Source organism: Schistocerca gregaria, chromosome 2, assembly GCF_023897955.1.
Source record: "Schistocerca gregaria isolate iqSchGreg1 chromosome 2, iqSchGreg1.2, whole genome shotgun sequence".
In the NCBI taxonomy this organism is placed as follows: domain Eukaryota; kingdom Metazoa; phylum Arthropoda; class Insecta; order Orthoptera; family Acrididae; genus Schistocerca; species Schistocerca gregaria.
Window position 1 is genome coordinate 561,525,901 of NC_064921.1, and position 23,071 is coordinate 561,548,971.

At 39.8% G+C, this 23,071-nt stretch overlaps 1 protein-coding gene across 5 annotated transcripts in view; it reads left to right on the top strand.

Moving 5' to 3' along the window:
- LOC126332472 (sterol regulatory element-binding protein cleavage-activating protein) overlaps positions 1 to 23,071 on the top strand; it is a 298,242-nt gene that overhangs the window by 221,135 nt on the left and 54,036 nt on the right. For all 5 annotated transcript variants that reach the window (XM_049996613.1, XM_049996609.1, XM_049996612.1 and 2 more), the window contains exon 20: positions 2,771 to 2,918. In XM_049996613.1, the coding sequence (XP_049852570.1) occupies positions 2,771 to 2,918 (148 nt within the window). The remainder of the gene's footprint in view (positions 1 to 2,770; positions 2,919 to 23,071) is intronic.

The window sequence follows — 23,071 nt, forward strand, 5'->3', positions numbered from 1 at the left end:
GTTTGGACACCCCAGTGTATGATTTTGGCAATTAAACAACAATGATAACTAAAATGTAGTGTATTCTAATTTAATTATTTACATAACTGTTAGACAGAAAGCTAACAGAAATTTCAGAGAATTACAAAAACTTTACATAATAATACAAGTGCAAGACTGATTGGTCCAGTTGGAATTGGTTATAATTATGACTCTGTGTGTATATTATGTTATATTGTCCTTTCTTTGTATATGTGCCTTTGTCCATCTTCTTTCCTTTTTTGTTTTTGTGTCCTGTGTAAGGCTATATGTATCCTACCTCTGCCACAATTTGAACTCCAGTTCTTACTTTTTGGTTACTTGATATGATTATATTTAATACTGACAATGGAGTATTCAAACTTGTCATGTTGAAATGTTTTATGATTTCCTTTCCACTGTTAATTAACTTTGTAAAAATTCTGTGTGCAGAATTGAACTGCTGGCAAAAACTGGAAACTACTAAAAAAGCAAAATGTGTCATTTTTTTTCAAGATTTCTGCATTTAAAACTTCCTGTTATACAGCCCTGAATTCTCACATTCTGTGATCTGATGTTCTGTTCTCACTACTTCCCATTATTTTGTGGCACTAGCACTGAAAGCAATCAAAAATATTCATAGAGAAATACAACTTATACTTCTTCCTTATCTTTCAATGTTGCTAAGGAGCAAACACAAATAAATACACGATTCCCAACATGTTAACACTCCTTGTCACTAATGAAAAAAGAATATGATATATATACACACACAATGCTTTAAATGTTTATTTACTTTTATAGACAGAATTTTGTGTGATTTCTTGAAGTGAATAATCTAACTTGGAGAAAGAGAGTTATTTCTTACTAGTTTCAGTCAAACAAAACTTAACTGCTTTTTCTTTGATGAAATTGTTCATGAGTTTTCTTTTGAACATAGTTGATAGTCAAATGTGGCATGCTAAGTTCCATCGGTGGGTCTGCAGTTTGCAATAACCAGTATTCAATTGCTTATAACCAGATGTCTTGCACTATTTAAGTGTTCATTTTTAAACTTTAATCCCTGTTTTGGACTTCACACAATCTTTCATCCATGTTTTCTTTCGATGGCATCAGTTGGCATCCATTGTCCATAGAAAGCAGAAAAATATTCATGTTTCCCCACATAGTGTTATTGAACTCTACATAATAGTTGCTAAAACTCCATCTATAATCACAATATTGGTGTTCCAAACCCTTATTAGAAATTTTAAAAAATATTAGATTCCTGTTTTTAACTGCCATGAATTGGAGTACTTCTACAATGAGTGCTGCAGTGATAAAAAGACAGATGCACATCCCAGATCATGCGCACTAACTCGCCTTAAGTCCAGCTACCAATATGAAGGGGTATGCATGTCTTAGTTGCGAGCACCAAGCCAGCAAATTTCATTAGTTTTTTTCCAGTCTGTATCAGTGCTGAAATTTAGCATGTGGTTTTTAACCCTTCAAGAAACAAAAAAAGTTATCCAGCATTACAATGAAGTACATGTCTGTGTGTATTCTTTGAAATAGTAATCAATAAAACTGCTCAGTGTATGTGTGTTCCCAAGTCCACCTTCAATTATGGGATGGTAGTAATTCGTGTCAATGAATCAGCACAAGATCAGTATTGAAAAAGGCTGAAAAAATCTTTGGGAAATGAGGAATGTCAACTTCAACAGTAAACTTATGCCCTCAGGAGGAAGACATTTCCCAAAGGACTGGAAGTTATTGTAGTTCTGTTTGAAACTGTAGAAATAGTAGCTACATCATCTGCTCCAGAGTCTTGTCCAAATTTTGAATCTTCTGTGTGTTCTTTGGTAATTTCTTCCTAACAGTTCACTACACTATATGCCAGAACTTCATCTGCCACAGAATCATGCTGCCTACCTGAAGTCTTTGTATAGATGTAAAAGAAATACACACAAATGTTAGTATGATCCCTCTAACTATAAAACCAACCAAATATGAGTAAATAATATGTCTATTACACTCAAGTGTGTGCATAAACTGTTTTCATCATGTTACATATTTTCTGTAATCGTCCTACATGTGCACTGTCAGAGGAAATAATTTGTATTATCTCAGCAGCTAACATTTTCTAGGTAATTCGTGAAACAATATTATCTCCAATGTTCATTCTTCATTACAAGCAGCATTTCACAGAATACAATCAATGAAATTGGTTTTTACTGGGAACTGAATTCATGACAATCTTTTCTGTTTGCATGTATAGTGTGGAAGAAATAGCCGTAAATATGCATACAAAATGGCTCCCATAATTTTATATTTTATAATGTAGTGAAATGTTACTGTGAATTGAATTTACCATGATATCAGAAGCCTGAATCCACAGGTGACATATGCTAGCTGACAACAAAACCACCTCTGAAGACAAGTGCCTGAAAGGCCACTGGTAAAGATTCATATCATTATTTGCTGATATCTGACGCTTACAGAGTTAGAAATGTAGAATTGGTGTTCATCCATATCAGAGAAACTGCTGTGAATATATTATTAGCAATCAAATCAATTGTTTGTAGTGGACATGTAGATAAAGCGAGGTAAACTATAAGTGACAAAATATTAGGGCTGATTTTCGTAGACAAAATATTATGGCTGATTTTCGTAGACAAAATATTATGGCTGATTTTTGTATGGCAGGTTGGACCATTCTCTTTTGAATGTATTTAAAACATTAAATTGGTACTTCACAATAATATATGTTTCAACAGTTATTGTTATTGTGTAGGTTTTTCGGTTGGAAGATCAGCGGCCACTGTACACATTGCATGGACATTGTGGACCTATTACCTGTGTTTTTATTGACCGCATTTCTCCATTACTTTCTGGTTCTGGCAGCCAAGATGGACTTCTTTGCGTGTGGGACCTACTGACAGGTAAATAAAGTTGCCAAAAACAAATATTTGTTTGTACTTTATACAGTTGTTAATTTCTACAAATGGCTGCTTCGGTTTCCTATTGTTTCCTAGTTTTTTAAATGTCCGCTGTAAATAATTTGTGATGCAAATTCTGTAAAGTTAATATTAACGTAAGCATAAAATACAGTGTGTTAACTGATGTTTTGCGTATTGTTTGTTATGTTTATATTTGTGCTGTTGCATATGATTTCATCCTTAGATGTGTGGAGAAAAGAAGTACTTTCAAATATATCTACAGAGCATTTGTTTAAAAAGCACTCTTGTATTAAGGACTGAAACAGTCTAAGATAAATAAGTGAGGAAGTCATAAAAGAACTATTGAATGGAAGGGACTGGTAGCCACTGAATTTGTGCCCATTCTGGTTGTCTGCATGATTGCTTAATCCTAGCATTACCAACGTATTTTTTGTTACATGTAATACCAACTGAAGGGGGGGGGGGGGGGGGGGGGCTCAAACACCCATAAAGAATACCACAATTTATTTTATCATAAATCAAGTTTATTTATGTCTGATACCTCTAATAACAATTCAAAATGCTTAGACATTGTTTTTGTATACTGGATAATAAAAGATGTTATTATAATAGGAATAAAATGAACAAATCACGAGATTCAGTTTATATATTTTTTGGAGTAATGTTTCAAAATAGTGTTTTCTTATAAAAACGACTTTTTTAATTCAATACACTACATGAAGCAAACAAAATTTACTGTCTCATTCTGCAATGCATTTTTCACACAACACTGTCTTCCTGCAGTGTTTCCCACAGATGTGTTTGTGGCACTGAGAGCAGGTAACAGTTGACTTTCCCAGCTTGTTGTACTTGATCTTTTTAGATGCAGCTTCTTGGTAGCATAGGTGGCACCGTCCACATGTTCCTGGTTCTGCTGTTGAGGATGATGGTTCTACAGAGCTGCTGAGCTTCCGTTGTGTGATGCTTTCCATTGCCATTATTACTGGCTTCTGAAGTCCATACAAATTTTGTGCCCGTTTAGCTACTTGAGATCTTATTAGTTCGAGACCTAAGTTAGTGATAAAAACCCTTCTGCGGTTTAGCAAATTCTTTTTCCAATTTGGAAAGTTGAGGAGGAAGAGTGAATATGCATTTATTGCTGCTATGTCAATGAGTGTGTAGAAGATGGACAAAGGCCATCTTCTTGTTCCTCTCTTTGTGCTGTAGTGTCTTGCCATCTGGTCTATGGTGTCCACGCCTCCCTTTGTAGAATTATAAAAAAGATTTATGTTAGTCTTTTTTGAGTCTTCATTCAACAACCCTTCTGAGTGATAAGTTGAAAGCATCAACAGCAGTCGCTTTGGCTTCTCGCGGACTAGTGTTGATGCAAGAGTAACTGGTGGCCTCTGTGTCTGAGGGTCAGTACAAGCAAAGATGGAAGAGCGTAAACTGCGGCCAGTTGTAGTCTTCAGCTCTTCAGGTATGTGTCGTCTGTTAGACTGTAGGGTGCCAAGTGTGAGGTGAAAATCATTCCATAGAGTCTCAGCAAGCTCCACTGAAGTATAGTACCGATCTGTGGTAACATTACGGCCTGATTTTTCAATAGGTTTTATTAGTCTCTTTACAATTTCCATCGGTCCATTTGAATGGTGTGTATTTCCTGACTTGCCTGTATAGATGTCCATGCTGATCACATATCTAGTCTCAGAATCAGACAGCATTCGAATTAGAATGCCGTATTTTCCAGGTTTTTCTTTTAGAAACACCTTGAATGGACAGCGACCACGGAACAAAGACAACATCTCATCCACTGTTGTATGTAGACCAGGAATGAAATACAATGGAAGTGAAGAATTGAAGCTTTCAAAAATTTCCCTCATTGGAGCGAACTTGTCAGTCTGGCGACGAATTTCTCTTGTGTTCTGATCATCAAACCTCAATATTTTAGCCAATTCGAAAAATCGGGTCCAACTCATTGATGCGTAGTACACTTGTCGGCCCTGAAGCAAAGACCATAAATCTTGGACAGGTATCTTATTGTCATGATTTGAACCCATGATTAGCAAGAGTCCTATATAACAAATAACTCATCTTCATCTGTGTGCTGAATATCTAGTCGAGAAGCCTCTTCATTTGAGTGTAGTTTTATTAGATTCATAATTTGAGGTGTAAAAAAGAGCTCTATAGCCTCTTTCGGAGACGCAATTCTTCCTTGTTGTCCTAGCCCCATTCTTTCTCGCACTATATTTTGTACAGAACACCGATATTGTCGAGATGGCTTCTTAATATACTCTCGTCCACTTTTTGCAATGAATTTATCACATTCCGTATCATTATCATCTGGTGGATTGGCTTCAACCTCATCTTCATTCTCAGACGATGAATCAGTTCTAATTTCTTCCACATCATCATCCACTTCACTTTCCTCTAAATCTGATTCGTTCAAAACTTCTTCTAGCACTCTTTCAATGGAACTATCACGTAAACGTTGTCTACTCATGTTGCTGGTTCAACAGCAGCAGAAACACTGAAAATAACAATGGTCCGCTTCATAATAATATGTCTGAAGGCAACAATGCCAAAATTCGTTTCATGGTAAGAATTTGAAACGAAAGACTCAACCTCGTAAATCTTTCCTTGCTATTACCAACAGGTGGGTTTCTAAGGCCCACAGAGAATTAATTCAAGTAAATAAATTTAAATTACATTTTTATTCCGAAATTCTGTAATGACTCAATAGTACATTCAATAACGAACAATTACCTTTGCTTTCAAGTTCATATATCAAAGGGTGTGGATACAACATAGAAAAACTGAGTCAGTGGGCCTACGAGGCCCCCCCGTTGGTAATGCTAGGGTTAATGGTATACTTGTGGTTGTGCAGCCAAGTTGTTGTTTCAGTTTTGTGTTTGCAAGGGGTGGGGTGTCCGCTTGCAGCACTCAGTGACAAAGTTATCAGCGTCCACACAAAATTCATAGAAATCAATGTGATTAAACAGAGAAAATGTGAGAAAAGACATTAAGTCTCATGCATGACCACCTGCAAAGTCACGTTAGCTCACATCAGGGAAGATATCATTAAAATGGTTCAGATGTTCTAAATTTGTTAACTAAAACAAGAGGAAAACTTAAAGAAGATTCACAAAAATACACTCCTGGAAATGGAAAAAAGAACACATTGACACCGGTGTGTCAGACCCACCATACTTGCTCCGAACACTGCGAGAGGGCTGTACAAGCAATGATCACACGCACCGCACAGCGGACACACCAGGAACCGCGGTGTTGGCCGTCGAATGGCGCTAGCTGCGCAGCATTTGTGCACCGCCGCCGTCAGTGTCAGCCAGTTTGCCGTGGCATACAGAGCTCCATCGCAGTCTTTAACACTGGTAGCATGCCGCGACAGCGTGGACGTGAACCGTATGTACAGTTGACGGACTTTGAGCGAGGGCGTACAGTGGGCATGCGGGTGGCCGGGTGGACGTACCGCCGAATTGCTCAACACGTGGGGCGTGAGGTCTCCACAGTACATCGATGTTGTCGCCACTGTTCGGCGGAAGGTGCACGTGCCCGTCGACCTGGGACCGGACCGCAGCGACGCACGGATGCACGCCAAGACCATAGTATCCTATGCAGTGCCGTAGGGGACCGCACCGCCACTTCCCAGCAAATTAGGGACACTGTTGCTCCTGGGGTATCGGCGAGGACCATTCGCAACCGTCTCCATGAAGCTGGGCTACGGTCCCGCACACCGTTAGGCCGTCTTCCGCTCACGCCCCAACATCGTGCAGCCCGCCTCCAGTGGTGTCGCGACAGGCGTGAGTGGAGGGACGAATGGAGACGTGTCGTCTTCAGCGATGAGAGTTGTTTCTGCCGGGTGCCAATGATGGTCGTATGCGTGTTTGGCGCCGTGCAGGTGAGCGCCACAATCAGGACTGCATACGACCGAGGCACACAGGGCCAACACCCAGCATCATGGTGTGGGGAGCGTTCTCCTACACTGGCCGTACACCTCTGGTGATCATCGAGGGGACACTGAATAGTGCACGATACATCCAAACCGTCATCGAACCCATCGTTCTACCATTCCTAGACCGGCAAGGGAACTTGCTGTTCCAACAGGACAATGCACATCCGCATGTATCCTGTGCCACCCAACGTGCTCTAGAAGGTGTAAGTCAACTACCCTGGCCAGCAAGATCTCCGGATCTGTCCCCCATTGAGCATGTTTGGGACTGGATGAAGCGTCGTCTCACGCGGTCTGCACGTCCGGCACGAACGCTGGTCCAACTGAGGCGACAGGTGGAAATGGCATGGCAAGCCGTTCCACAGGACTACATCCAGCATCTCTACGATTGTGTCCATGGGAGAATAGCAGCCTGCATTGCTGCGGAAGGTGGATATACACTGTACTAGTGCCGACATTGTGCATGCTTTGTTGCCTGTGTCTATGTGCCTGTGGTTCTGTCAGTGTGATCATGTGATGTATCTGACCTCAGGAATGTGTCAATAAAGTTTCCCCTTCCTGGGACAATGAATTCACGGTGTTCTTATTTCAATTTCCAGGAGTGTATATGGTTGGCTGACCACTTATAAAAAAAACACAGATGAGCCAGCCGCCCTCATAACCCATTAAAAACATCACTAAAATTGCAGGGATGCAAGCAAGACCTTAAAAGTTGTGCCATACTTGTCTGATTGTTATTTAAAACAGAAGGTAAAATATGTTGACAAATGAGCTGCTGCCCTTTGATCTGAAAATAAAATTCTAGTAAAATATGGTGCACTGTGATCTGTATGCCAGAAGTGCCACACATTGGAGCATCCCTTTGCCAGAACTTAGAACTGACGAGTCGTAGGGATGCGGCCTATGTGAAAACAAGTAAGAAGGACCTCATCCCACCTGTGTGGCTGGAAACATATGCCATGGCCATGTTGTGAACTTAACTAGATGCAGCTTATTGCCTACTACTTCCAGCCATTCTTCTTCCCATTGATGCACGACTCTGAACCTCAACAGTGAGGCAATAGCATTTAGGGGGATAGCATACTGAAGTATCAGGATATTGACAAGCCTCCTCGGCTGCAACATCTGCCCTTTTGTTCTCCTTAATGCCCATGTGCCATGTGCCCTAGCACTCAACAGAAAGGCACCCCTTTCCCCAGTATTTGTAGGTGGAGTAGGGCATAATGTATTTTCTGAACTGCTTTTTCTGCTGGGAAGAGCGCACGCAGAGTAATCTAGCCGGTAGATGCGCAGTTGCCAGGGCAATCGTGGTGAGAGCCGTAGCGAGGACGGTTGCAGAGCATTAGTGATGAGGGTTGCGGCAGGCAGTCTGCATACTGTAGGGGAAATGCTGAGTACTGCAGGGGAAGTGCCCTTCTAAACTGTAGGCTACATTGACATGTTTTTGGAAATACTAAGTGGAGCTCCTCCACACTCACACTTCCATGGGGCCCACCCACAAAGATTTACTATCACCTCTGCTTTGGTTAGTATCTACAAAGGATTCCACTGAATAGGCAACAGAAGCAGCAATTTATTTTCCCCTTACCTGTTAACATTTGTAACTTCCAGGGTAGTGTTAAGAGAGGCGAATTTTGGCTAAAACATACATTTCTTTTGTTGCCATGTTAAAATTTGCTTCTTTTACCAAAACTTGTGAAGTTTGCGCTATACCACCTCACTAACATGTCGTGCACATACAATTGCGAGATAATTCTGAAGCAATGGTACATTAAGTGAGGAACTGCAGACAAGTAAGCTCATTATCTTTGAAACAGTACATCCTCAATTAAAAATACTTCACATATGTTGTTCCAAAACCCACAGAATTACTCAATTCACCAGCTATCGATGGCCATTAAAAAAAATTACATTTTTTCATTGAAAGATTTTGTAGTTTGTGGAATTACATGGAAGATAATGACAATTATCATAATAACCATATGGCATAATAATCTCCTCTTTCTGTGCTATCATTTGCGAAGGCTTTGTTTTGATATCTCAAACTGTTTATCAAATATGAGTTAATGTTTTGCATATTTCATTCTATCTTTATCACTGGCATCCACAATCACAAATGCATGTGCTACATAATACCAATTTCCCAAGACTGGTGACAAATAGAGACCTCTGCCCAAGTTTAAAGAAAAGTTGAATATGTTAGCCAAATTCCATACACACCAACTTATTATTTAATATGCACAAAATGAAAAACATAGTAACCACTATTTTTTTTATTGCAAACTCTGCCAAATATTTCACAGTGTCCTACTTAATTACAGGTATGACAATAACTATCTCATTAATGAAATGATGGGCATGTCATCTTGAAGTTGACACTTAAAGCTATAAGTAACACAAAAATGGTTTTTTTTCTCCCCCAAATAGTCTCATGTGAGAAAGATTGCAGAGTGTGGGTTTCGATTCTGTCATCACAGCCAACCAGCCGTAAGCGGGCAGACAGTTGTTGGCCTTCCTTTCTGAACAAACGAATGAACTCGCCCAGTGCTCCAGGCAGAAATTGATTTCTTTGCATTGGCCACTGTATCCTGTGTCAATTCTACAACCATTCTAGAGAGGAAGGTCACTCAGGAATTGGGAACAAAGAAAGTCTTTAGAACTTGCAACACATTTAATGCACAGTATTTTGATCACTGATCCTGCCATCTTCTTCATGTACTGCAATTTGTGCTGTCACATGTACTCGCTGCCTGGACTCCTCCAGCCAGACTGCGAACTATTGTTGGTTTCTTGCAGCTATTTATACCTGATACTGAGTTTGACTCTGATGCCCACTGTTCTTTGATGCTCCGGTTTTCTGAGCCCACACTGATATTCCATGAAATGCACATTCTCTCAGTGTGTCTCAACTTGGTGAATGCGATATCCAGTGAAACTGAGTACAAGACCCCAAGCCTTCTTTAAATTGATACCTCCATCCCCATTTATTACCTTTTTCAGCATTTTTATTTTGATAAAGCCCTTTATTGTGCTGTCCAAGAAACTTTGCATTTGTACACTGATTTTATTCTCATCCTATTTCATTTCAAAATTATACTTGAGAGCAGTGCTCAGCATTAGTCCGTCCCCCCCCCCCTCCCCACCTGCCCCCCCTCCCCCTCCCCTGCTACAGCACATGATGAGGCTGCGGTGGGACGCATTGGTCCCGCTCTATCCTTTAAACAATCTGTCAGCTTACCTGAATAGGCTTAATGTTGTCTTCTCCTTCACTCTGCGATGGTGGATACTGGTTTAGCCGACAAAAGCAGTGTTGAGTATCAAGTTCATATTTAATATCCTGACATCAATTACACAATTTTACTGACTGTCTCTGTAAGAAGTTCAGACTCAAAAGCAGCCAGCTGTAAAGAAGTGCTCACCATAAGGCTTGTAATCTGCATGAAACACACCAAGCGGAGTTTGTGTATAACATGAAATATTCCCATGTGAATATCTCCATAAATAAACCACTCATAGGGCTCAAACGTTCACAAAATATTCAATACTGTAGTCTCTCTTTGTCAATAAGATGAGAGCTGACCAAACACCCAATTTTCTTCATTTTAGTACATATTTGATCAGTGCAGTTTAACATAGGTAACATAGGTGTTTACCAGAAGACAGCTCACGAGCGACTCTTTCGACTTTCAGAATCTGAGGCACCGAGTCCTACTCAAGTGTGCGGGAAATGCTGAATTCCTATTGGCTAGTATGTTAAGCAGCCAATCTGATCATTTCGAGGGCTTTTGTACTAGGGGTATTCCTAATGTCAGCCAATCAGTTTACCGCAAGTAATTTAGACTAGAAATCTCTTAATTCTGATACTAAATAAAATTTAATGAAGACAGAATATGATTACTTTTCACAAAATAAATTACTAATAAAATTTAATATTCAATGCCCCTTCTGGCTGCCTTTTACAAAATCAAGCTCACTCAGACATATGTCACAAATTCCCTATTGCACAACAACTTTCTCACACATACATTTACATAGTTTTAATAAATATCACTTTCTCACTTCATGCGTGTCTTCCATTCACACTCTCAGTCTCTCCTAAACACACACACACATCTAAAACATGAAAAAATAATAATTTTCAAAAGTACTTTTAATTATGTCAGAGATGTGTGGTATTGAAACTAAAGGCAGTTAGACTATATAAACCTATCCTCTTGGATGTAGTTTCAGTTGATACTATAGATGAATACATTAAATTCCCTAACTCAGTTTCATAATGCCAGCACAGTTACTATATATTGTAGGTAAAAATTTATATCTCCAAAAGTATTGAAGTTACTGGTTTGAAATTTAAGCAGTATTGTTGTTTTATCCATAGAATTTGGTACACTGAGTATGAAAAAAATCGATTAATAGTACTTTTTCAGAGTCATGGAGAGTCTAATGCAGGGCCTCACAAGGTGCATCGCACAGTGCAGAGTGCAGAAGACGGCTGCGCTATGTTGATGATGGTGCAGACCCCCTACTCCTTGGCTTTGCGCAACAGCGCTGCCTCTCACTTCCTTAGCTTGTGTCGCTCGCTCCGCCTGCCTCGACCTGTTTCAAAGCTTTTACCCTGTTGTCTTCGTCATTGCCAAATACTAATGTACACTAGGTGGAGAGCTTAGTTTGGTGTACCGGTACAAAAGAGATTTATATAATAACTAATGGTAACAATTTTAAATCCTATGTGCTCTTTATTTTATTTGCAATTATTTATCTGGGACAAGAGATTGGCTGACAGCAATTCAGAGAGAATTTTTTAAATTACAATTAGAAATACTCGCACACAATCTAGTTTTTGTACAAGACAAAACAGAAAAAAACCTTTCACATACACAAGTGGAACCAAACATAGAAATAATCTTCGCTGCTTCTCTGTGTAACTTGGGAAATTCTTCCTTTGGCAAATTCTGGTAGAATTGGAGCAAACCTTTTGTATTGTAAAACACATCCTTTCGGTGAACATCACATTGTAAATCAATTAGTTCGAAATGTAATTCTGAAGGCGCACTTTCAATATCCATCGAAAAAGGTTTCACAAAAACATCGAGAATTGGCTGCAGGTAGGTAATTTCCTGAAACAATAACAAAGCCAATGTTAATAAATGAAAGTAATGTAAGCCATTGTTTCGAAGTACTAAAATGCGATAGTTTTTAATAAACATGTAATGTGTACTTTTGGTTTTAATGTAATGTTACACTTGCACATGTAACGCAATCTCCTTTATTTAGCTGTATGTCGTATACCGGCACATTACCTGGAATTGGTCGTTAAACGCATTTTCAAGGGATTGTAGCACCTCGACGTATTTTTCAAAGTGCGCTCCTTCCTGCACAGATGCTGTCAAACAAAAACGTAGTACCATTTTGATTAGAGTGGTTATAAAAATCAGGCTGTTTTAATAAAGGTACAATTTATATCTCGCTTACCTAGTTCAGGAAAGTGTTGCATATTTTTCTCTGAAAGGTTGTTTTTCAGGAGCTTCAGTTTATACTGGAAAGCATTTATTTTGCTGATCATATCGTTGATGAGATTGTTTTCTTTTTAGAGTTTCAGACTCAAATCATTTAGGAGAGCCATAATGTCTGCTAAAAATCCTAAATCAGCTACGCATTCAGGGTCATGAAAAAGTGGCTCCGGACGTCCTTTGCTCTCCAAAAACTGAGCCACAGTGTGGCGTAGTCGAAAAATTTGGCAAATCACTTTCCCTTTGCTCAGCCAGCGCACCTCAGTGTGGTAGGGAATATCTGGATACTCCTCTTCAAAGGAAATCAAAAATTCTTTGAACTGATGATGAGTGAGTCCATGAGAACGAATGTAGTTCACGATACGCACCACTACCTTCATCACATCTTGAAGACCGATAACTTTCGCACAAAGAGCCTCTTGGTGTGCAAAACAATGAACGGAAGGTAAATTCGGCATGTTAAGTTTTTTCCGCAGTAGACCAATAAACCCTTTTGCTTTACCGCACATAGCTGGTGCCCTGTCTCTGGTTATGGAAAACAGCTTTTCCCAAGGGTGTCCTATTCCTTCAGCTGCCATTTCAACAGCTGCTAAAATATCCGCCCCTGTAACAGTGTCCTTCACACAAATCATATCCAGGAGCTCTTCCGTTACATGTAGGTCGTCATCCACGCCTCGCAAAAATTTTGCTAACAGAGCCGTGTCGTTAATATCCGAGGACTCATCATGTGTGATGGAGTATGATAGGAAGTTTTCAATTTTGGCTGCCAGTTGTTCATGCAAATTCTCAGCAATGTTGTTGATTCTCCGATGTATTGTCATTCTGGAAAGTGGTATTCTGCTGTACGCAGGAGGTAATGTGGGATTCATTTCTCTACTACGTCCAAAATAATGTTTTTTATTAATGACCCATCCATAAATGGCTTCCAGCTCTTGCTAACCATAGAGCAACTTTGTAACTAGCTCAGAGAGTCCTTTCGCAACACCCCTCAACCTCTTCACCCTAAAGTAGAGAAAAAAGATATGTTAGAAATAATTTATGCGAAAACGAAAACTAAGGAATCCAAGCAAATGTTATTTCATTTTGCATGACCTTTAGCCAAAATATACATGCTAAAGTACTTGCAACAAACCTCGTTTGTAGATACAGAATTCTCTTCTGCAAGAGTTTGCAACTTCCGTAATTCTTCCTCTCTGGCATCCCCTGTTATATCACTATACTTTTCTGAATGCAATTTGCTGTAGTGCCTTTCAATAGACGATTTTCTGACACATGCAATTAGTGTACCGCAAATTAGACATTTGGCTTTATCGTCACAATGCACAAAAAAGTAGGAGAGTTCCCATTCTGGTTTAAATTGACTTTCGGCAATTTTCCCTTTTTTTGGAGCAGATGGTTCCATTATTCCGGTAATCGTCTTGCGCTTACGTATTCCAATGTTGACTAAGCCGTCTGGCAGCGCATTCAGCAGCGCACAGCGTCAGGCTCACCTAGCAAGCCGAGTTGAACCGATGCACTGTGCAGGCACTCGCTGCACCTTGCTTTGCACGCGTGCGGTTTTCCGTGTTTGTGCGACCCTGGTCTAATGCATTGCGTGTGGCATTAGTCAAGTACACCACTCACCTGGCCCAGTAACCTGTGTCAGCTGCTCTCTCTCCCGACTTCACGTCAAGCTACACTTTCAAAGCAAGCTAATAACTTGTAATAATTCATATTCTGGAGGGGTGGGGGGGACTTCTTTCACAAAGTGCCTTAGCACCCAGCACACATTGGCCTATCTATTACTCACTCACTCCCTTTTGGTATTGAATATTCTTGAACACAGTCTAAGTTGAATTTTGAATCGGTGCATAGTGTATGTGATGTGTCTGCCAGGGGAATCCCTGTCACATCTAGAAATAAAGTTTCCTTCAGTCAAAAGGGGACGGATTTATACAAGCTGAGTGGAATAAAGCTGAATATGTGAACGCCAATCGCTGTTTATGTGGTTGACCACGTTTGCGAATGATCAGCATTGTTATAATTACTAGTGAAATCCATAGATTCAGGCTACCAGAGTAGAGATAAATGACTAAAAGGAATAACAGGTCAGAAAGATTATGTATTATCTTCTCGGTAAATCCAAGAATATGAAAGTTCGACAGAAATTTTTTGGCTAGATCGCTACACTAGTAAGAGCTAGATGTACAGTCCCCATCTAGCAGCCACTTTTTTAAGTTCTATTCTGGGAATAGCATGGAAAACACATTGTACGAACACGTAATAACACTTAACTGGAGAATAACTAAACTGCAGGGTTAGTGAAATTAACCGGAGAATAAGTTTTGACACTGGCAGGAATAGTTACAAAATTAGTGGTGTCAAGATTGTTTATTAGAATGAGGAAGGAGAAGAAATGGGGACATCACACAAATTATGGAAGAATAGGACGATTCCAAATTTATATAAAAATTTCATACTACTACTCTTTGATCTCATGCTTGAGAAGCAGGAGCTTATGAATGAAATGTAAAACTATTTGTTAACAAAAAGCTTTTTGCATGTAATAGGCCAAATAGGCATTTGATATTGGTACTTCATGAATAATATACTGTTGTGTTATAAAAATGACCATTTGTGCTGAAACAGCCTCGTTTCTTTGCTGCGTGTTACAATTGCTGCAATATTACCGGAGAGTGACGAAATACACGTAATCATATCGAGAAGCCACACCAGTCTTGGGTACTATTTGTATTAACAGCTTTTTCGGTATTAGACAACAACATTTCATTTTTTCGTGTAGCTGAATGTGTGACGAACTTTGATGAGGTAATAGATTCTTTCCCAGAGAGGAAAGCACACCATGTAAAGCTGTAGCGATATTAGAGAGAGAAAAATGCCAGGGCTTGAGGATTGAAGAAACGTGTACTGTCTTGCTTGTCTCTTGTCCTTACTTGTTTTATGTATCCTATATTTAATTTTATGTCTCACAAAACAGCAAGTTATTAGCTAATAGGCAATAAAGAGTGCAAATTTTCTGAAGAGTTCTTATTCTCCCAGTTACAAATAATCCCATCCAGGAATAGTTACAGAATTAGTGATGTCAAGGTTGTTTATTAGAATGAGGAAGGAGGAGAAATGGGGACATTAAATTATGGAAGAATAGGACGTATTAATTGTGAGTTTTCTTTAAGAGAGGCAGGATGTCAAACCGGCCAACTGGGAGCCAGAGAGACACTGTAGGACTACCTTATTTCCACTCTCCTGAATATAGTTTGATAACATCCATTACAAAATATTATACATTTGAATTCCACAGGCAAAATACAGTGATGTGCAACAGAAGAATGCTGTGTGAAGAGGTGTGGCACTGCACTTTGACACACTTATGACCAAATAACATGTCTTAAATTTCCTCAATCGAATACATATGTTTTATATATGAGACTCTTCAGAAAGATGTGCGCTACAAAGTGCACATATTTCTGAAAAGTCCAGTTCTTAAAATTTTTGGCGTCCCACCTCAAATGCTTGGGGGAAAGGGGGCGCCACCATCTAGTATTGCCCCAGTTCAGAAATATCGTAGATCCGCAGTTGATGCGCAGAGCATAAGAGTTGTAGTGGGGAGGTGGGTAGTCTCCATGTGACCCGTGTTTACGTTTAGTGATTTTGCTGTTTCCTCTCCGTTCATTGCTCTCACATCAAATGAAAACAAAATGGATTTCTGTAACCAGGAGCTATCAAGTGAATTAAAATACATTCGCATAGCTACGGGAGGCTAAAATACGTTACTAGTTCCAGGTTTTATTTTATTTCTACCTTCCTGACAGTCAAGCTTTGATTGCCGTGCAGAACAATGAAGTTATTTTTGTCGATTTGCTAAGGTTATTTGGCTTTTATTGACCTTTTCCGCTGAGGGAGCAAATTTTTGTGAAATGGAAGTGTTTAATTACACACTATTGGCTAGTTTCAACTGTTCGCTGCATTTCAAGTGCACGTTTTCATCCTCTAGCACATATGTCATAATAAAGAAGTAAACACGAGATGATACAGAACTGATACTCCAAGAAAACTGACATCCGAATCTGGACCTACGAATGTGCACTTTAAGCTGAATTATACATTTTAGTACAGTTCACAAAATTCCTATGTTCTTGGAGTATCCTCTAATGTCTCATTTCTTTTATGACATAATGAAAGATCTTTTAATGTTATACATGTATGAACATAGGGGCTTCCTGTGTCATCGTAGCTGCACAAGCGCAGTGATACCTGTTACTTGACGGTCTCTGCCAGCTTCTGAAACAAACCAGTTTCTAACAGATTGTGGGAAAATATTGTGAATGGCTGTTTGAAAAACCGTACTTTCAAAGTAAAGTTCCTTTTAGGCAAGATGAACTATGTGCGCGAATGTATGATGAATTTCTTAACCCACAGAGCGTTTGACTCTCATTTAGAAATCAGCTCTTTGAGGACGGCCATTTAGAAGAATTTCGAGCCCAGATGATTAGACATTTATGCCATCATTAAAAAATTTTCTGGAACATTTGTGTGATGTATCTTAAAGTGTAACATGAGCAAAAAAGATTAACATTATATCTGAAATGTTAGCTTCTCTTGTAGCTTATTAATCTTAGAGACCAACATTATATGTGAATCATTTTTCTTCTCTTGTAGCAACACTATGTAATTAATTTGAACCATTCACTTTTCTTATTTGTGTGTTTATTCTACTTAATGGTGATGTTGCTATTGGCTGACATCATCACGTGTCCTATGCTCTGAATATCTTCCATCATAGCCTGGGGACATCACATGACATTAGCTATGACTGGCTTACAAAAGTGCATCGCAATTTTGATTTCAGTTCTTCGGAAAATAACATGCAGTGTTTGGTGGAGTTCGAATTTATACTTTCATAATGTGAAAATATGCAGTGTTCAAGGTGCTGCACATCAAAGATCTTTCCAAAATGTGTTTTTTTCCCTGAGTTTCGTTTTCTAAAGTGCTGGGAAATTCTACGGCAATGTACAAAACCATAATCATTCTAAGAATTGACAAGTTTTCCAGTTCTGAGGAAAGTTATACTGTCACATAACACAGAAAAAGTGTATTTTCACCTGGAAGAAGGTGTATTTTGAACCAGAAGATCCGGGATCCCCCCCCACACACACTTGTCCGCTTATGCACCTTGTTGATACTCAGCTGCCTTTCCTATCTCATCTCTTAAAGCTACACATTTGTCTTCTATTGTAATTTTTCACTTCATTTCAGTCCTAGGTTGCCTAATGCTCCCTCTGAAACTTCTCTGGTTTCTTAAATTTGCTTCCAGTCACCTTAATTTCCTCCATTTTTGCAGTGTCTTCAATTTTAAACTACCGTTCACAATAAATAAATTATGGTCATAGTCCTCATCTCCTCCTGGAAATGTTTTGCAGTTTAAAGTCTGGTTCCGAAAGCTCTGTCTTACCATTATATAATCAGTCTGAAACCTTTGATTGTCCCCAGGTCTTTTCCTTGTAGGCAGTCTCCTTTCACAGTTTTTAAACCAAATGTTTGCAATTATTTAATTATACTCTGTACAAAATTCTACAAGTGTCTTCCTCTTTCATTCCTTTTACCCAGTCTATGTTCTGCTACTATTTTTGTGGTCTCTTCCTTTTCCTACAACTGTATTTCAGTACCTTCATTCCAGGTGTCATCCGAGCTCTGTAATTTTCATATTAACAGCTGCTCCCTGTCTCTTCCTTCATTGTGGTATTTGTGCCAATGCATTCGTTCTTGCTTCAGTGATCCATCTTGAGGGAGCTTTGATGTCCTCTTCCGAAGTGGCTGCCTTTTGAATGCACTAATGACAAGTTGAAGACCTCTCCCAAGGACCACCAACACCAACACCACGCCCACCCTTTTCCTGCCTTGCTAAATTATATAATTAACCTTTCACTGTCTGGGAAATGCTTCAAGCTCTGCCTCATTGCACACCATGCCCAGGCCCTCATCAATTCATACTCAAAGACACCATCTACTCATGGACTTGGCTGGAATGTGTTTTCCATTCCCAGTGGCAAGACAGAATCATCTTCCCAGTACTTAAACAAGTCAAAACCCAATGCCCATCAGTGGCTGCTGACCAATTAGCTACACCAACATGCTCTGCAGTCTTCTTGAAAGGATGGTAGCCAAGTGGTATGCCACTTTCTCAAATTATGGGGCCTTTTGTCTCCATACCATGTGATTTCTGGGAGGGGTGATCCTCAACCAACCGTCTGATTTGATTAAAAACAGCAATCCAACAGGCCTTTTCTAAATCCCAACACCACATTGCAGTCTCTTGACTCACATAAGGCATGCAACACTGGTTGGAGCCATCACACTTTAACTATACTCCATGATGGAACTCTTCATCAATTTTTATTCATCAGTTTCTATCCCACTGGTTGTTTTGGGATTGAGTTACTACATCATTCAGCTCCTTATGGGTCTAAGAGAACAGTGTCCCATAGAGCTTTATGCTGAGTGTTACACTCTTCCTCACCACCGTCAATCGGCTAGCAACCTCCACCAGACCACTGGTCACCTCTGTGCTGTGTGTTAAAGACTTTGGTATTTGATATAGCTTCCAGTCTGCAGCCTTTACGGAACATCAGCTTCGAGGTGCCATCTGAAGGGCCTCCACGAGGATCCTTTCCCTTGGCTTCCAGTTCTCTGCCACAAAAACCTTAGTTACATGTTTCTGTGATCATACTGTGGTCCACTCTGACCCCGAACTCTACCCCGGTACCCAGCACTTGTATGTTGTTGCTCAGTCTCAATTTTTGAAACCTTTCTCTGATAAAAATCTTATGTATGTTCGTCAGCTAATGACTAGCTGCATGTGGAAGCTTAATGCCCTCGGCCTTCTTGTGCACACCACTTGGGGTGCGGATTGCACAACTGTACACCATATTTACCAGGCCCTGATCTTGTCCTTATTGGAATGTTGTTGCAGGTTTTCAGCTTTGAAATTGTTGGATACAGGCCATCATCATGCAGTAAGAATGGTCACTAGTGTGTTCTGGGCTAGTCCTGTAGACAGTCCCCTTGTTAAATCAAGGATCTTCCCTCATTAGTTCTGATAGCACCAACTTTTACTCACTTAAGCAATCACCATCTAACAATTTCCTAGTCATCCATCTTTTCAAATTAATGTTGCATGCAAGGGACATCGACCCATTGACATCCACTGTTTAGGGTGGGAATTTCCGGTTGGAATGTGACTCAAGGCCCTCTTTCGGAAAACTCCCGTCTTAACTTCTTTTGTATGTTCTACCTGCCATTCCTCTCCCTCAGTTACAGTTAACACCCAAAATAGTACTGTATAATTGATTAGAGCTAGGCACAGCACGTGAAAGTGTCACATTTTACATACAGAATTACCTGTGAGAAAGCTTTATACAAGACAAGTGCCACATTTGTTGATTGCCATTGAAAGTAAATTACTCACCAATGTTTGGGACTGTTCCAGAAAGAATCCAGCAGATTTTTTTCCTGGATAGTCACTGTGGATGAGGTGTAGGTCTACCAATAAAAGCAGAGGGCAGAAGTAAGGAACACAGAATTCTGCACCAAAAGAGTTGAAATAGATTCCATCCGTCCTAAGGCTATAGCCAGTTGTTTTCTGGAAGAAAAATATATTCTTCTTATTGATTACTTGGCAAACTAAGAAACAACTTACAAATACTACTGGAACAGCTGGATTCGAAGGTACCTATAAAACAGAGTGAACTGCAGAATGAGAAAATACACCTGCCCAGTACTTTGTAAATGGGAAATCTGTGTTATTGTCCATAGAGTTTGTTGAACCATCCATCATATTAACCCATTAACGCCCACACAATTTTTTTCCCTGATTTTGATTAATATTTTTTTTCTATTATTTGTTTTCGTGCATAAACATGGTGTTATTGTTATTTTGAAATTCACATATTGTTTAGGCTATTTACCATTACAAATGATATGTCATATGTGAGACAGTAATATATAGCATAACAGTGGCCATGGAAGAAATTGTATGTAGTCCACTCACAACTATGTCTTAGACAGTACAGACATTTTAATGAGGGGACTGGTAAACAGTGTACATATTAGAAACTAAATTTGTCCTTTAAAACTGCATTTTCTTAATTTATATCTAATTACAAGTTTTTTTACTTCACAAAACATTCCTAGAATGTAACTTTACACTGCACTTTACACAGTCTGGCAGAGCAGTCCAAGGACTGCTATAGAAAGTGGCAGGACAAGAACAGCACAGAGAGCAGAAAAGACTGGTGGGTGCATTAGCCGAGAGTGAACACAATGAGGGTGATGGACATGAATTGGTAGGTAATACTTCAGAGTGGGCAGAAAGTGTTGAGTGGAAGTTGTGGGGACAGCAGGTTACCATAAGTTGAGGCTGGTGTAATTTCAGAAGTGAAGAATGTATTGTAAGGATAATTCCCATGAAAACAGTTCAGAAAAACTTTTGATGAAGGGGAGGATGCAGATGGCCTGGGTTGTGAAGCAGCCATTAAAATCAAGCATGTTATGTTCAGCTGCATGTTGTGCCACAGGTTGGTCCACTTCGTTCGTTGCCACAGTGTGGCGATAGCCATTCATACTGGTGGACATCTTGTTGGTTGTCTTGCAAATATAAAAAGCCATGAGATGATTGTAGCAAAGCTGGTATTGACAGGGCTGCTTTCACAGGTGACTTGGCCTCTGATGGGGTAGGATAAGCCTGTGACAGGACTGGAATAAGAAGTGGTGGATGAGTGGATTGGGCAGGACTTGCAACTGGAGCTTCAACAGGGGTATGATCCCTGTGGTAAGGAGCTGAGATTGAGAGTGGCGTAGGGCTGGACTAGGATGTAGTCGAGGTTGGGTGGGCAATGGAACACTGCTTGAGGAGGAGTTGGAAGGATCTCGAGTAGGATGCCCTCATTTCAGCGTGTGATGATAAGTAATCAAAGCCGTAACAAAGAATGTGGTTCAGTTGTTCCAGGAGATGAAGGTGTCACTCCTTTGTAATTGGTTCTTGGGGATGTGTGGGATATGGTGCAGGAAATCTGTTTGTGGATGAGATCTGGGACATAGAGCCTGTTTGTGAAGGCCTTTGTGAGACCTTCAGCATACTGGGCAGGGGAGTTCTTTCCACTAGCCACCAAGAGGTGTGTGGTGGAGGACACTATTTGCACCAAAGTTATATTTCCCCCCCTCTGTTCCACTCACGGATTACGCGAGGGAAAAATGACTGTCAGGACGCCTCAGTACGAGCTCTAATTTCCCTTATCTTTGAATGGTGATCATTGTGTGATTTGAAAGTTGGTGGTAATAATATATGCAATACATCCTTGACGAAGATTGGCTTTTGGGATTTAGTGAGCAACCCTTTTCATTTAGCGTGTCGTCTGTTTGCAAGTGTGTCCCACTTCACACTTTCTATGATATTTGTAATGCTCTCGTGATGGCTAAATGTACCAGTCTTGAATCTTGCTGCTCTTCTTTGGACCTTCTCAGCTTTTCGAATCAAACCCAACTGGTATGGGTTCCATACAGATGAACAATACTCTTAAGACTGGACGAACTAAAATATTGTAAGCAGTTTCCTTTGCTGAAGGACCGCATTGCTTCAGGATTCTACTTATAAACCACAATCTAGAGTTCACCTTACCCGTTACGTGTGTAGTCTGAGCGTTCCATTTGAGATCATTTCGAATAGTCACACCCAGATACTTGACAGATGTTACCATTTCCAAAGACTGAGAATTTATTTTGTACTCTTACATTAATGGGGATTTTCACTTTGTTATACACAGTAGGTTACATTTATTAAAATTGAGTGATGACTGTCAGTCATTACACTACCGATTTATTTTCTATAAATCCTCATTGTCGTGTGATTCTACTTTCCTGTAGACCACACCATCATCGGCAAACAGTCTAATGCCGCTGCCAGTACCATCAACCAGATCATTTATGTAAATCGTAAAAACAGCGATCCTATAATGCTGCCTTGAGTCACACCTGATGTTATGCATGTTTCTGTTGACATTGTGGAACTGAGCTGAACGCCTTTCGAAAGTCGAGGAATATGGCATCAACCTGGGAGCCGGAATCTAGAGCCTAATACATATCATGTACAGAGAGGGCCAGCTGTGTCTCGTATGACTGCTGTTTCCTAAAACTGTGTTGGTTTCTGCAGATAAGCTTCTCAGAGTCTAGAAAGGTCATTATGTCTGAATACAAAATATGTTCCATGATTCGACAACAAATCGATGTCAGTGAAATTGGCTGGTAATTATGTTCATACGACTTTCTACCCGTTTTATAGATTACTGTGACCTGGTCCTACTTCCAGTCCTGTGGAACTTTATGCTGTTCCAATGATCTCTGATAGGTAATGGATAAGAATGGTGCTATATTTGTGCATAGTCAGCACAAAATATTACGGGGATGGGAATCGTGATGCAGTCCTCTGCTGTAAACAAATTTTTTAAAGCTAGGTTTAGAATTTCGGCCTTCTGATTATCATCATCTGTTACATTACCCATACTGTCAGCAAGAAAAGGCATTGAATTATTTGTGTCATTCATAGATTTTACGTAGGACTAAAATTTTTGGGGGCTATTTTTGGAACCTGCAGATAAAATACTGCTTTCAAATTCATTAAAAGAATCTCT